Raw genomic sequence first — 15650 nt, 5'->3', positions numbered from 1 at the left:
CGGCCTCCCATACGGCCCTCTGTTCCATCTTGGGATCTCAATCTGGTTGTCTCTGTTTTGGTGCGCCCGCCTTTCGAGCCGTTGGACGGCTGCTCTTTGAAGGACCTTACTCTGAAGGCGGTCTTTTTGGTGGCCATTACTTCCACTAGGCGTATTTCTGAGCTACAGGCTTTCTCTTGTAGGGCTCCCTTCTTGGAGTTTTCTAGGGAGCGGGTTGTCTTGCGGCCGGTTCCTTCCTTTCTGCCAAAAGTAGTTTCTCCTTTTCATGTCAATCAATTGGTGATCCTCCCAGTCTTGGGTAGTCGGGAGGGCTCTTCTGAGCAACGGCAGCTGCGCAAGTTGGATGTCGGTCGGGTCCTTCGCTCTTATGTGCAGCGGACCCAGGAAGTCCGGAAATCCGATCATCTCTTTGTCCTTCTAGCGGGTCCTCGTCGGGGGGCTGGCGCTTCTAAGGCTACTATTGCGCGCTGGATCAAGGAGACGATTGCTTCCGCTTATCTTCTGAGACAGAAGCCCGTTCCGGAGTTTCTCAAGGCTCATTCCACTCGGGATCAGGCAGCTTCTTGGGCTGAGTCGTCGCTCGTGCCTCCAGTGGATATTTGTAAGGCTGCGGTTTGGTCCTCCTTGCATTCTTTTGTTAGACATTATCGGGTAGATGTTCAGGTGCGTCGGGAAGCAGTGTTCGGTGAGCGTGTTCTGGTATCGGCCCTGCGGGGGTCCCGCCCGTGAGAGGGACTGCTTTGGTACGTCCCATTTGTAAAGATTAACCTCTACTGGTCTGGAGAGTGCTAAAGAAGGAGAAATTAGGTTCTTACCTGCTAATTTACTTTCTTTTAGCTTCTCCAGACCAGTAGAGGTCCCCACCCTGTCTGTTGTTGTTGTGTTGTTGGGGCTGTTTCACGGGCAGTTTTTGTTTTTTGCTTCGGGTTCTAGTATTTTTCTAGGGCCGGGGAGAATTAAAGAACAGCGGCTGTGGCTCGGCTGGCTTAGCTGGCGAGCTGTGGGTTAGGGTTAGGGTTAGGGTTATCCTTCTGGTATTTCTCCTCTGCATTTTCCAACAGCATTTGGGTTTGTTAGTTGTTACTCCTGTTCGGAGTATTGTTTTCTTTCTGTTTTCCAATTCTTGGTTCTGCTTGGCTATTCGGCAGACTGAGGTAAATAGAGAAGGGACTTCAGCGTTCCCGCTAAGCTGCGCTGGGGTGCGCTGGCGCTCAAAATATTACCTCGCAGCGCACAAGTTTCTCGTCACAGCGCACACAGTGTAGAGCACAGTTCTTCAACCGCCGGTCCGCAAACAAAATCTTGCCGGTCCGCGAAGGATTCGGTCCCCGCCGCAACGAAAGGCCGGCGTCAACTGACTTGCAACTTCCTGTTGCAGTCGCTGTGCCGGGACTCCTGCCTTCGCCGGGACTCCTGCCTTCCACCGCGTTTGCCTCCTGCCTTGTCTCCGCACCTCCAGACCAGCAGCGGCAACTGTGTATGCTTTTAACTTCGGCACAGAGCTGCCCCTAATCAATAGTTTAGCGCGGTTTCATAAGGCAGCCTCGGGGCCTTTGCTAGGCCGGCCCACATCGCATCATCGAAGCGGGCCGGCTATCAAAGGCCCCGAGGCTGCCTAATGAAACCGCGCTAAACTATTGATTAGGGGCAGCTCTGTGCCGAAGTTAAAAGCATACAGAGCTGCCGCTGCTGGTCTGAACTCTTGGGCCGCTGAAGGAGGGCAAAAAGCAGCTGTCCTGGAGGTTTCCCTTCCTCTCGCCTTTACAGGTTCCTTTTTTCCACCTTTTTTTTTTTCCTTCAAACGGCAACGGGCCCCAGCATCGACATCAATCAAGTAAGTTCCACTGTCAATCAAGCGGTTCTGCTCGGCCAAAGCTTCCCCTGTGACATGAGCCACCCTCAGGGGAAAGAAAGTGACCCACAAAGGTGAGGGGAAGGGGGGCAGATGATGGAAGTTGGGGGGGGGGGAGAGAGAGAGAGAGAGAAGGGGCAGATGATGGAATGGAGGAGATGAGAGAGAGAGAGAAGGGGACAGATGATGGAAGTGAGAAGAAGGGAGAGAGAGCAGAAGGCAGATGGATGTCAGTTGAGAAGGGAGAGCAGATGCTGAATGGAAGTGGGGAAAGAACACATACTGGATGGAAGGAGGAGATAAATAAAGGGGGAAGAAAATAGTAAGATAATGGAGGGGTGAGGGAAAGGGGTGACAAGCTGTGTGTAGACACAGTGAAAAGAGGGAAATGGGACTAAATAGTAAGAAAGAATTTAATTTAGATGGAGGCAGAAAATAGAGAAGGAAGACCAGAGAAGAAAAGGGAAGAGAGAGCAGAGAATGATCAGATCTGAGTGGAGGAAATGAGAAGAGAGATATGCTAAAAACCACAGGGGGGAGGGAAGGATAGAGATGCCAGACCATGAGGGGAACAGAAGGAAGATGATGGATGCTAGACCAAATTGGGGGGTGGGGGGGGGGCAGGAGGAGAGATGGCAGGGAAAGACAGACAGTGAATGGAAGGGGCAGATGCTGGACTGAAGAGACAGAGAAGGTTATCATGCTGCTGTACCGGGCCATGGTACGCCCTCACCTGGAGTACTGCGTCCAGCACTGGTACTTTAAGAAGGACACGGTACTACTCGAAAGGATCCAGAGAAGAGCAACTAAAATGGTTAAGGGGCTGGAGGAGTTGCCATACAGCGAAAGATTAGAGAAACTGGGCCTCTTCTCCCTTGAGCAGAGGAGATTGAGAGGGGACATGATAGAAACATTCAAGGTACTGAAGGGAATAGACTTAGTAGCTAAGGCAGGGAGAACGAGAGGGCACTCTCTAAAGTTGAAAGGGGATAGATTCCATACAAACGTAAGGAAGTTCTGTGGTAGAAAGCAACATATTTATTTGGCTCATAACTTGCTGGCGCCCGATATTTTTAGCTCACAGTGAAAAAAGTTTGCTCACAACACCCGCCCGCTTAGAGGGAACACTGGAAGGGAGTATATTATATACTGTCTCACAGTTTTGTTTTCAGTCTCCACCTGCTGGTCATGATTGGATATATACCCATTTGTAAAGATTAACCTCTACTGGTCTGGAGAAGCTAAAAGAAAGTAAATTAGCAGGTAAGAACCTAATTTCTCCTTTTCCTCAAGGTTTGGACAATTTCCTGGAGGAAAAGTCCATAGTCTGTTAATGGAGAAAGACACGGGGGAAGCCACTGCTTGCCCTGGATCAGTAGCATGGAATGTTGCTACTCCTTGGGTTTTGGCCAGGTACTAGGGTCCAGGATCATTGGTCTGAACTAGTAAGGCTATTCTTATGTCCTAAGAGGAGAGCTGCAACAGTTAAATTTTTTTCATTGCGTCTTTGAGCCAGGTTCCTGCATCAGGTCAAACCAGAAGGTTCTGCAATTCTTTGGAAAGCTTTTGTGCAGATTTTAAATGTTGATTTTTTTAAACTTATGTCTGGGAGTTTTAGGGATGTATATGTTGGAAAGGGATCTTAATGCAGAAATAATAATAATAATAACTTTATTCTTATTTACCGCCATACCCAGGGAGTTCTAGGCGGTTCACATTTGTTTATCAAAAAATTACAAGTGGTTCACAACAATTGAACAAAGTTGGAAGGAACGAAGTAGTTGATGTTAGCAAGAGAAGGGACGAGTAGGTCAGGGGGGAGAGGGTTGTTGTGAGTGGGCTGGGTAGTGTGGTGGAGGGGGTTATGGTTCATTGAAGAGGGCGTTAGGGGTCTTGTCTATGGAATAGGTGAGTTTTGAGTGATTTTCTTAACCCGAGGTAGGTGGGGGCCTCAAGGATCATTTGGGCTAGCCATGGGTTCAGTTTGGCAGCTTGGAATGCGAAGGTTTTGTCGAGGAATCTTTTGGAGTGACATAGTTTTAGGAAGAGGAAGGCGAACAGCTGAATTCTGCGGGAGTGCTTGTTTGTGCGATTCAGGTAGAAGTGAGGGTTGATGTAGTTTGGGGATAGGCCAAATACTGTTTTATAACAGAAGCAGGCAAATTTGAATAGGACTCTGGATTCTAAGGGTAACCAATGGAGTTTGTTGTAAAAAGGAATGACGTGTTTCCATTTTTTCAGGCCGAATATGAGGCGGACCGCAGTGTTCTGGATCATTTTAAGTCTCCTAATGGTTTTCTTCGTGGAGCTCAAGTAAATGATATTGCAGTAGTCCAGTATGCTAAGGATGGAGGATTGTACTAGCAGGCGGAATGGGGTCTCATTAAAGTATTTTTTAATGGTGCGGAGTTTCAGAGCACCGAGATGCTTTTCCTGACTGTGATATCTGTGTGTTTCTCCAGGGATAGATGTTTATCTAGTGTGACTCCCAGGATTTTTAAGGTTTGTTCGAGGGGGAAAATAGATCCATTTACTTGAATTGTAGTGTCTTTGATTTTGTCATTGGGGGTAGCTAGTAAAAATTTTGTTTTGTCGGGATTTAGTTTTAGTCTGTAGGATAACATCCAGCGTTCTATCTGAGTGAGTATACTTGAGAGTGAGGTGAGGAACTCTGGTGTGAAGCTGGTTAGCGGGATGACTATTGTGATGTCGTCCGCATAGATGAAGAATTTGAGTTTGAGATTTTGCAGGAGGTTTCCTAGGGAGGTAAGGTAAACATTAAATAGGGTGGGGGACAGGGGGGAGCCCTGTGGAACTCCGCAGGAGTTGTCCCAGCTATATGAGAGAGAGTCGTTCTTGAATACCCTGTATGATCTGTTTCATAGGAATCTGTGGAACCAGTTAAGAACTTGGCCGGAGATGCCAATGTATGCAAGGCAGTCTAGGAGAATGGTATGGTCGACTAGGTCGAAAGCACTGCTCGGGTCGAGTTGGACGATCAGGGCGCTAGAGCCCTGGCTGAAGAGTGTGTGAAGGTGGTCCAGTAGAGAGGCTATAATGGTTTCGATGCTGTGATCAGAGCTAAAGCCTGATTGATTGTCATTTAGGATATTGAATTTTTCCAGATGTATGGTAAGTTCGGCTAATTTGGTGAATAGTGGGATACTAGCGATTGGTCTGTAATTAGATGGGTCATTGGGTGATTCTTTCGTGTTTTTTATTAATGGAGTTATCGAGATGTGACCCTGTTCTGTTGGAAAACTACCTGTGGATAGTAGGAGGTTTACCCATGCCAGCATATTGGCTTTGAAGTGGATTGGTGCAGTTTTTCATAATGTTTGGGGGGCAGATGTCAAAGTCTGCAGAAGGAGTTGGTATATTTGTTGTAGTATTTGTTGAAGGTTTGCCAGTCTATGGTTGTGAATTGGTTCCAAGTTAGGTCTGTTCTGGACCCGAGGTCCGGTTTAGACATGTTGGTGTCTGGGAGGATTGGAAAGTCCTCGTGGGGATTGGCTGGGGCAGTTATAGATGACCTTAGTTTCTGTATCTTGGAGTTAAAGAAATCTGCTAGGGTGTTAGCGGTTAATGTGGATTCTTCATGATTATTAGAGAGCATCTCAAGGTTGTAAAGGTAGTTTACCAGATTGAAAAGGTTACTATTGTTAATTTTAGCGTTTCCAATTTTGTGGACGTAGAAATTTTTTCGTTTTTCATTAGTGAGATTTTTGTAGATTTTTAGTTTGAGTCTCCAGGCCACTCTGTGTTCCTGGGTTCCAGATTTTATCCAAAGTCTTTCAGATTTTCTAAGGTCCCTTTTTACCAGTAGTAGCTCCGAGTCAAACCATCCCTCCAGATTAGGAGTTCTAATTCTGCGAGCTTTTATGGTAGGATTGAAGAGGAGGGAAATACAAAGAATATGTGGAAGGTGAATTTATATTAGCAAGCAGAATAGCAGCATGCATGTCATCCCACAGTCCCAAGGATGGAACTGCTCACTCAACTCAGAACTTCAGTTCAGAGTTCTAAGTACTGTGCTAAGAATCTCATCAGATACTTCTTGAGTCAAAGCTTTTGTTCAGTTTGCTGTATTCTGCCCTTAGTATGTGTGTGTGTGTGTGTGTGGGGGGGGGGGTTCTCTCAAGCAGAGATTCTTTTCGTGTTTGGAAGTACACTTTTTAAAAGTTATAGTTCTGAACTTGCCTGAGTGCAGCAGAAAAATCCAGAACTTTGGTAGCATTCTCAGAGATCCTGGGCCCGACGAGAAGAGGCAGACAAGAGCTGCAGTCAGTCAACGTGTGGATGAGGCGGCGCTGATGTGAGGAAGAAGGATTCCACTTAATGTGCAACTAGACAATATTCTGGGGGAAGAGCAAGCTAAGAAACAATATGTATATTAAAAGCATGAATATACTGTGTAATAATAGTAAATATTCATTAATATAAGTGAAGTGCTCAGTCACCAACCGATCCGTGCATAAAGTATTACTAAAAGTACAAGTGCCGTTTGTACAACAGGGACCATCATTGCACTCTCAGTCCCTAAACTTTCCTTATTCAGTGTAAATCATCAAAAAGAAATGAAAGATCACTTATCTTCCAATAAGCATAAGGAAGGTAGCATACGACTGGAAAAGCAACACAAGTGGAGTACCACAGAGTTCGGTGCTTGGACCCGTGCTCTTCAACATATTTATAAACAACCTGGAAATTGGTATGACGAGCGAGTTGATTAAATTTAGACGATACAAAGTTATTTAGAGTAGTGAGGATTGCGAAGACCTGCTATGTGACAAACACGCTCGAGAAATGGGCCTCGACATGGCAAATGGATAAGTGTAAGGTGATGCATGTCGGTAAGAAAAGTCTTATACACGAATACAGAATGTCCGGTGCAGTACTTGGACAGACCCCCCCCAACCCCCCCCAGGAAAGAGACTTGGGAGTGAGTACTGGTCGACAAGTCAATTAAGCCGTCTGCGCAATGTGCTACTGCAGTGAAAAGGGCAAACAGAATACTAGGAATGATTAAGAAGGGGATCACAAACAGATTGGAGAAGGTTATCATGCTGCTGTACCGGGCCATGATAACGCCTCCACCTGGAATACTGCGTCCAGCATTGGTTGCAGTATATGAAGAAGGACATGGTACTACTCGAGAGGGTCCAGAGAAGAGTGACTAAAATGGTTAAGGGACTGGAGGAGTTGCTGTACAGTGAGAGATTGGAGAAACTGGGTCTCTTCTCAGTTGAAGAGAGGAAACAGAGGTGACATGATCGAAACATTCAAGATAATGAAGGGAATAGACTTAGTAGATAACGACAGGTTGTTCACCCTCTCCAAGGTAGAGAGAACGAGAAGGCACTCTCTAAAGTTAAAAGGGGATAGATTTCGTACAAACGTAAGGAAGTTCTTCTTCATCCAGAGAGTGGTAGAAAACTAGAACGCTCTTCTGGAGGCTGTTGTAGGGAAAAACACCCTCCAGAGATTCAAGACAAAGTTAGACAAGTTCCTGCTGAAACAGAACGTACGCAGGTAAGGCTAGACTCAGGGCACTGGTCTTTGACCTAAGGGCTGCCACGTGAGCGGACTGCTGGGCATGATGGACCACTGGTCTGACCCAGCAGCAGCTATTCTTATGTCTTCTCTGAGTCCAGACCATGCTCAATACCTCAAGCATTGTACTAGAAAAGTCCAAGATGACCTGTGATCGTTTGGAGGCAAGAGTCTTCATGCAATAGAAGCTGGAAAATGGTCATGTTGGCTCACCATATTATAATAATAATAATTTTATTTTTATATACCGCCCTACCACATAGTTCTAGGTGATTCACATACATTAAAAATTATATAATCAGTTTAAATATTTCTCAATTCCTGGAATCATCAAAAGACTGTATAGCCAAAAGAGCAACATTATTGGTCACTTTTAAAACAGAGATAGAAAAGCAAGACATCCTTAAATTATATTTTATAAATAAGAGTGCCTTGTTTTGTAGTCAGCAAATAAACATCTTTCCAGATGTCTCTAAGCAAATGCAACACAGGAGGAAACGGTTCCTACAACTCAAGATGCTTTTTTCAACATCCAGTGTATAAACCAAAGGACTCAGGCACTGCAAATAAAAACAATATAAAAAACTCATCTTTCTGGCTTCCTGATGTAGCGTAGCGAAACACAGACTGTTTGAGCTGTGAACTGACTTTTCAGATAAGTGGTCTACTGTTAAAACAACTTTCGTAGAGCCATAACATTTGCCATTCCAGTAGAAGCGAGAATCCTTGCTCCATGCAATGTGTTATGATTAAAATTCAAGCACCTTTCCAGCCACATTGTACCACTGCTGTGGCACCTTGCTGAAGAGCTTATGAGCATATTTAAATATTTTAAACCCTTTAAATGTTATATGATTATATTATTTGAGAAACTTGCCCAGTATTGATGAGAGGGGGGTCTTTTGTGTTTTGTTTTGTTTTGAAAGTATTGCCCCCTCAAGTGGACTGTAATTTAAAATCCCCGGTCTGTTTGTATCGTAAAGTATATGCATAAACTAACCCATTTGGAGAAATTGCTATCAACCCCTTCCCCCCACCCCTCCTGAGTTTCAGTAGTTAATGGTATAAAGTAAATATGCTGTTTGGTCAGAAACATCCAAACATAGAAAAATTAAATAGTAACAAATATGGAGTATTGAGCCATTAGTGTGTGCAATATGAGAGTATCGAAACAAATGATTATGTAACACTGAAAGGAAACCTTTTTGGTTCCCTTTAGAAATTTGGAACCATAAGAGCAGACCTGATTGAACAGATGAGATTCAAGCAGAGGCTGAAGGTTATCCAGACCCTAGAAGATGCAACAAAGCGCAATGTGGTAGGTTTGATGTATTTTTCTAATTGGTCTTGCATCTTCCTTTTGAGAAGGTACAATATACCTGACTTCTGTCACTTGAATAGCATACACTGTTTATGTGGTAGAAGAATTGTGCAAATTTCAAGGCCTTTTTTCTGTATCGCTTGGTAGACTGGTATAGTCCTTACAAATGGGTTATATCCTCACTGCTACCAGCAGGTGGAGACTGAGCACAAACTTGTATATCTGGCTAGAATCTGCCTAGCAATTCAGTCTTCCTCAGTCTCCATTAAAGCAGGTGGTAAAGACTAATTTGGCTCCAATGTTCCCTCTAAATTTTCATAGGCTGTGTGCACAAAAAATTTCATCTGCGTGCATTTTAAAGAAAAACTAAATTTGTGTGCGCTATAAAAATGATTGCCAGAGGGCCCGGAGTTCATTTATGGGCAGGTCTTTGAGTTTAGTTACACTTTGTTAGCTACAGTTTATGTAATATAAAGTCTCATTTCAATAAACATAAATTGTTTCATTGAGCGCTACCTATAAATAAGGTATCATTGTACTTTATACTTAAATTTAGAAAATAACAGCAATTTAGTTTTCAAAGTTTTTCCCTGCGATCTTTCATGTTTATCCAGTCCGAATAAATTCTGTCAAGATCTGTTGAGCCTCCATCTTGAAGGTGACTCTTAACAGGCATCAGCATTTCCAAATGCTTTAAATGTAAACGATTCCTTTGTTTAGTCTTCAAATTGTTCATTAGACTAAAACCACGCTCACAATCTGAACTAGATGCTAAGAATGTGGCACCAGTGTCCATCTATTTTGCTAAATCTGCAAATTGATCATTCTGAAATGCAAATTTCGTCATATCTGGAAAGCTGTTTATCAGATTGCTTTTGATTTTTTTCTGCAACAAGGAATTATTGCTGAATAACAACACTTTCCTCTGGAAGAAATTGTTTATACTTTAAACAAAGAGATCTGATATGTCCATTTCCGAAGTCAAAGTCGCATTGTGATATTGCTGTACAGTCAAAAGCAGACCATTCCTCAACTTCATTTTCAGGAAATCTTTCACCCAGTTGCAAACATAGGATGTTGATGAAGGTTAACATGGAATTAGTATCCAATGAAACTTTTTCTCCAGACCTCATCCTGTTAAGAAGACTGTTGACTTTATCACTCCACTTAACCTTGTCGCCTAAGTATTGCATTCGAAGTTTGTTCAATTTACCCTGTGCAAGATGATAAGCTTTCAGTGGTGTCAAACCACATTTTTGAAATGCCATGGTTAAGAAAGCCAGTTCTGATAAGACATCATTCAAAACTTCAAGTGTAATATGAAATTGTTCACTGTTCAGATTCTTATAGCAGTACTTTGCAATAGGATCATTATCCCAGGACAAGCAGGCAGGTATTCTCACTAGTGGGTGATGTCATCCAACGGAGTCCCGATGCAGACATCTCACAAGCATTCTTGCTTGTAGAAACTTTTAGAAGTTTTGAGTTGCCCACACCGCGCATGCGCGAGTGCCTTCCCGCCCGATGCACCGGGCGTGTCTCCTAAGTTCTTTCTCTTCCGCGGAACTGAGAAGTTTACCTTCGAAACTCTCTGCGCAAAGTTCCTTTACTTGTGCCTTCTGTGCCCGCGGTTTTGAGTTTTTTGGGGGCTCATTATCGTTGGTTCACGTTGCGTTTTCTTGTTTTTAAAAAAAAAAAAAAAATTTCGATCGTTCGACCGGGCAGGCCGCGTGGACATGTCCCCGCGGCTTCGATCTTGCGGCGGAGCTTTTTTGGCCTATGTCCTGGCCCGTTACCGGTTTTAAAAAGTGTGTCAAGTGCCAGCGCGTGCAATTTCGTTGACGGACCCTCATCGACGCTGTCTTCAGTGTCTGGGGCCTCAACATCTTCCGAAATCGTGCCAGCCTTGCTCCACACTTACAGCACGTGTGTTTAAGCGTCGCTGTATTTGTGGGAGTCACTGTTTAGCATGGAGGCGTCCCCGGAGCTGCCCTCTTCGCAGAGCGCCAGGCCTTCAACTTCCGCTTCAACATCTTTGGCCTCGAGTCTGCTCAAGTCTGCCTCGTTCGTGCTGGTTTCGACTCCGACACCTGCTGCAGTGCCTTCCGCTGTCTCCTCAGGTCAGGTAGCGCAGCCTCCCATTCCTCCAGTGGTGCTTAAGGTGCCCAAGGCCTCCAAGTTCAAGCTCCCTGGCGGCCGAGTTAGCGATGTCCGTGCTGGAGGTCCCATTGCTGATGCGGATCCCTCTTTGCCGGCTTCGTTCCATGCCATAATGGAGAAGCGATTTGTTGAGCTCTTTACTAAGATTGGGCCGACGCTTCTCTCCCAGATCCAGCCTGGGCACGCGGAAGCCTCCCGCGAGGTCGAGCCGCCTCTGGTGCCTCATCGGCGCACACTCTCACTGCTAGGAGCAGAGTCTCAGCGAGTGTCTGGTCTGGCTTCGGGGCATGCCTCGCAAGGAGCAGAGTCTTTGCCCATGCCACCTTTGGAATCGATACCCTCGATACATGGCTTGCCTAGACCGGAGACTTCCTCCTCGATGCCGAGCCTCAAGCCTTGGGGAGCGCCTCGGGGGGGCTTCGTCTCAGCCTCTGCTGCTTCGATCCACAGCCTCCAGTCCCATCTACTCGGTGGCTGCCTCGTCTGGGCTTCGCTCGCCTCGACGCTCAAGGCCTACTTCTCGACACAGCTCCGGTCGTCGATCGAGGCATTCATCGAGGCACGCCTCGCCTCAAGCAGCCTTTTCAGGAGTTTTCTCCGGAGTACTCGCCTCCTCCTCCTATGCCAGAACTCGAGGACTGCGGGGGTTCGTTCTCCCCTTGCCGGTCCTCAGCCTCGGCGGACCAGGCCGCCTCATCTTCTTCGAGCCCGTCTCGAGACCCGGCCCTGGTGGACCAGTTGTCATTCTCGTCCTTCCTGAGGCAGATGGCGGTGGATCTGGACATCACCCTGGATTCGGGTTCCAAGTTTTCTAAGGAATATCTGGAAACGATGCATCTTCCCCAACCTCCTGCTGAGTCTCTCTGTCTGCCTCTAGACCAGTCTGTTTCTGGACCAGACTTTCATGAGATGCTTCGAGACCCCATACTCCATCACTGCGGTCCCAGGGAAGTTGGATGCTAGGTACCGCACAGTGCACCATAAAGGCTTCGACGGGGCGCAGCTCTCTCACCAGTCCCTATTGGTCGAATCCTCCCTGAAGCGGTCTCATCCCTCCTAGGTCTATGCCTCCACTCCTGGCCGGGAGGGCAAAATCATGGACAGATTTGACAGGCGCATCTACCAGAACTCGATGATGGCTTCTCGAGTCCTGAATTACAGTTTTCATTTTGCGACCTACTTTGAGTTTTTTCTATCCATTCTTCAAAAGTTTTTGCCATATCTGGACTCTCAGGTTCGCTTCGAGTTCTCTGAGGTACTGGCATCGTTGTCCCAACTCCGCTTGCAGATGATGCAATCGTCTTACGACGCTTTTGAACTCTCAGCCAGAGCGGCTGCTTGTTCGGTGGCCATGAGACGCTTGGCATGGCTTCGGACTATTGATATGGACCCGAATCTCCAGGACAGGCTAGCGAACGTTCCCTGTGCGGGAGCGGACCTTTTCGACAAGTCCATCGAGGCGGCGATGGAGAAGTTGTCCAAACATGAAAAATCTTTTCAGTCTATTCTCCGCTAGAAGCCCAAGCCTGCTATCTCTCGTCCGTCTCATCCGCCTATGATTTATCAGAGGCGCTACCCGCCGAAGCAGGCCCCCACCATCCGCCTGCCTGTGAAGAGGCAGCACCAGCAGAAGCCCCAACAAAAACCTCAACCTTCTGCTGTCCCCAAGGTTCCCCAGCCTTTTTGACCCTCTCGTAGGGAGCATAACTTTCATCGTTCTGCCCTCCCTGCTTTTTCCATCGGAGGTCGTCTCCATCATTTTTACCATTGATGGACGACTATTACCACCGACCTCTGGGTCCTTTCCATCGTAAGAGAGGGAAACTCTCTTCAGTTCCATCATGTTCCTCCAGAACATCCTCCAAGAGAGTATCCTTCCAACTTAACCCAGACCGCCCTTCTTCTTCAGGAAGCTCAGGCTTTGCCCTGGCTTCGTGCCGTCGAGCTGGTCCCTGTGGACCAACAGAACAGGGGTTTTTACTCCCGGTACTTCCTTGTTCCGAAGAAGACAGTGACCTGCGTCCTATTTTGGACCTCAGGGTGCTCAACAAGTTCCTGCTCAGGGAGAAGTTTCGCATGTTGACCCTGGCTTCCCTCTATCCCCTCCTTGAGCAGAACGACTGGTTATCCCTGGATCCCTGGATCTCAAGGAGGCCTACACTCATATTCCCATCCATCCGGCCTCCCGTCAATACCTCAGATTTCGGGTGGGACACCTTCACCTTCAGTACAGAGTTCTTCCTTTCGACCTAGCTTCGTCTCCCAGAGTCTTCACCAAATGCCTGATTGTGGTGGCCGCAGCACTCAGGAACCATGGTCTGCAGGTGTTTCCCTACCTCGACAACTGGCTCATCAAGGATTCCACGTCTCAGGGGGCCGTCCGTGCCACTCAGAGGTCCCAATCTACAGAGTCTGGGATTCGAGATCAACTTTCCTAAATCCCATCTTCAACTTTCACAATCTCTCCCCTTCATCGGAGCTGTTCTGGATACTATTCAACTCAGAGCGTTCCTTCCTCCTCAGCGCCTGGCGGCTCTTCATCATCTTTGTCAATCGGTCTCTTCTCGTCCATCTATCTCGGCGAGACACATGATGGTGCTCCTGGGCCACATGGCCTCTACGGTTCACGTGACTCCTTTTGCCAGACTTCACCTGCGGATTCCTCAGTGGGCCCTGGCTTCTCAATGGTCGCAGATCTCCGACCCTCTGACTCGTCACATTCAGGTCACTCCTGCTCTGCTGCAGTCACTTCGCTGGTGGATGCTCTCTTCCAATCTTTCCAGAGGTTTGCTGTTTTACATGCCTACCCATCAGAAGGTCCTCACGACCGATTCCTCGACCTATGCTTGGGGGGCTCATCTGGACGGTCTCCGCCCCCAGGGCTATTGGACGAGTGCGGATCGTCTGTGCCATATCAATCTCCTGGAACTCAGGGCAATTTTCAATGCTCTCACTGCTTTTCAGCATCAACTTCACGACATGGTGGTCCTTATTCGTACGGACAATCAGGTCGCCATTTATTATGTCAACAAGCAGGGAGGCACGGGATCGGCCTCCCTCTGTCAGGAAGCTTTGAAAATTTGGGATTGGGAGATTCGCCACAACTTCTTCCTCAAAGCTGTCTACATTCAAGGGGCGGATATTGCCTTGTCGGACAACTTGAGTCGTCTTCTCCAGCCTCATGAGTGGACTCTCCATTCCAAGCCCCTTCATCAAATCTTCTCCCTGTGGGGAACGCCTCAGATAGACCTCTTTGCAGCTCCCCACAACTTCAAACTGCCTCAGTTCTGCTCCAGGATCTCATCATCTGGACTGGGGGAATCTTTCTGTATGCGTTTCCTCTTATTCAAAAGACTCTGGTCAAGCTCAAGTCCGACCGGGCCACCATGATTCTGATTGCTCCTCGGTGGCCCAGACAACCTTGGTACTCCCTCCTTCTGCAACTCAGTAGCAGGGAGCTCTTCCTTCTGCCAGTGTTTCCATCTCTGCTTACGCAGCATCTGGGATCTCTGCTTCATCCCAACCTGCAGTCGCTACACCTGACAGCTTGGTTCTTCTCAGCGTAACTCCCCTTCAGTTTTCACCGGCTGTGCGGGATGTTTTGGAAGCTTCAAGGAAGCCTGCTACTCTAATGTGCTATTCCCAGAAATGGACTAGATTCTCTACTTGGTGTTTTTCTCAGCACAAGGAGCCTCAACATGCCCCCTTGTCCTCTGTTTTGGACTATCTTTTGCACCTGTCTCATTCTGGCTTCAAGTCTACATCGATCAGAGTCCACCTTAATGCAATTGCTGCTTTCCACCAGCCTCTTCAGGGGAAATCTCTTTCTGCACATCCTGTGGTTTCCAGATTCATGAAAGGACTTTTCCTTGTCAATCCTCCCCTCAAACCGCCTCCTGTGGTTTGGGACCTCAATGTCGTTCTTTCTCAGCTTATGAAGCCTCCATTTGAGCCTCTTAACAAGGCTCCTCTGAAATTTCTCACTTGGAAAGTGGTGCTTCTCATCGGCCTCACTTTGGCCTGTCGAGTAAGTGAACTTCAAGCATTGGTTGCGGATCCGCCCTTTACAGTGTTTCATCATGACAAGGTGGTCCTTCGTACTCATCCCAAATTCCTCCCTAAGGTGGTTTCGGAATTTCATCTGAATCAATCCATTGTTCTTCCGGTGTTTTTTCCGAAGTCGCATTCTCATCCTGGAGAATCAGCTCTTCACACTCTGGACTGTAAGCGTGCTTTGGCTTTCTACTTGGAATGTACCAAGCCGCACAGAACTGCTCCTCAACTTTTCATCTCCTTTGATCTGAACAAGTTGGGTCGCCCTATCTCTAAGCGCACCATCTCCAACTGGATGGCGGCTTGTATCTCTTTCTGCTATGCCCAGGCTGGATTACCCCTTCACAGTAAAGTCACAGCTCATAAGGTCAGAGCAATGGCAGCCTCTGTAGCTTTCCTCAGATCGACACCGATTGAGGAGATTTGTAAAGCTGCCACTTGGTCCTTGGTTCATACCTTCACCTCACACTATTGTCTGGATACTTCTCCAGATGGGATGGACAGTTTGGCCAAACAGTGTTACAAAATTTGTTCTCCTAAGTTGCCAACTCTCCCACTATCCCATTGTGGTAAGCTTGGAGGTCACCCACTAGTGAGAATACCTGCCTGCTTGTCCTGGGATAAAGCAATGTCACTTACCGTAACAGTTGTTATCCAGGGCCAGCAGGCAGCTATTCTCACGTCCCACCCACCTCCCCTGGTTTGGCTTCT

At 47.0% G+C, this 15650-nt stretch overlaps 1 protein-coding gene across 1 annotated transcript in view; it reads left to right on the top strand.

Moving 5' to 3' along the window:
• TBC1D9 (TBC1 domain family member 9) overlaps positions 1–15650 on the top strand; it is a 198260-nt gene that overhangs the window by 109584 nt on the left and 73026 nt on the right. The window contains exon 15 of the mRNA XM_033939755.1: positions 8625–8723. Within this exon, the coding sequence (XP_033795646.1) occupies positions 8625–8723 (99 nt within the window). The remainder of the gene's footprint in view (positions 1–8624; positions 8724–15650) is intronic.

The sequence above is a fragment of the Geotrypetes seraphini genome, chromosome 1, assembly GCF_902459505.1.
Source record: "Geotrypetes seraphini chromosome 1, aGeoSer1.1, whole genome shotgun sequence".
NCBI classification, from domain to species: Eukaryota; Metazoa; Chordata; class Amphibia; order Gymnophiona; family Dermophiidae; genus Geotrypetes; species Geotrypetes seraphini.
This window is presented reverse-complemented; position numbering and strand designations above follow the sequence as displayed.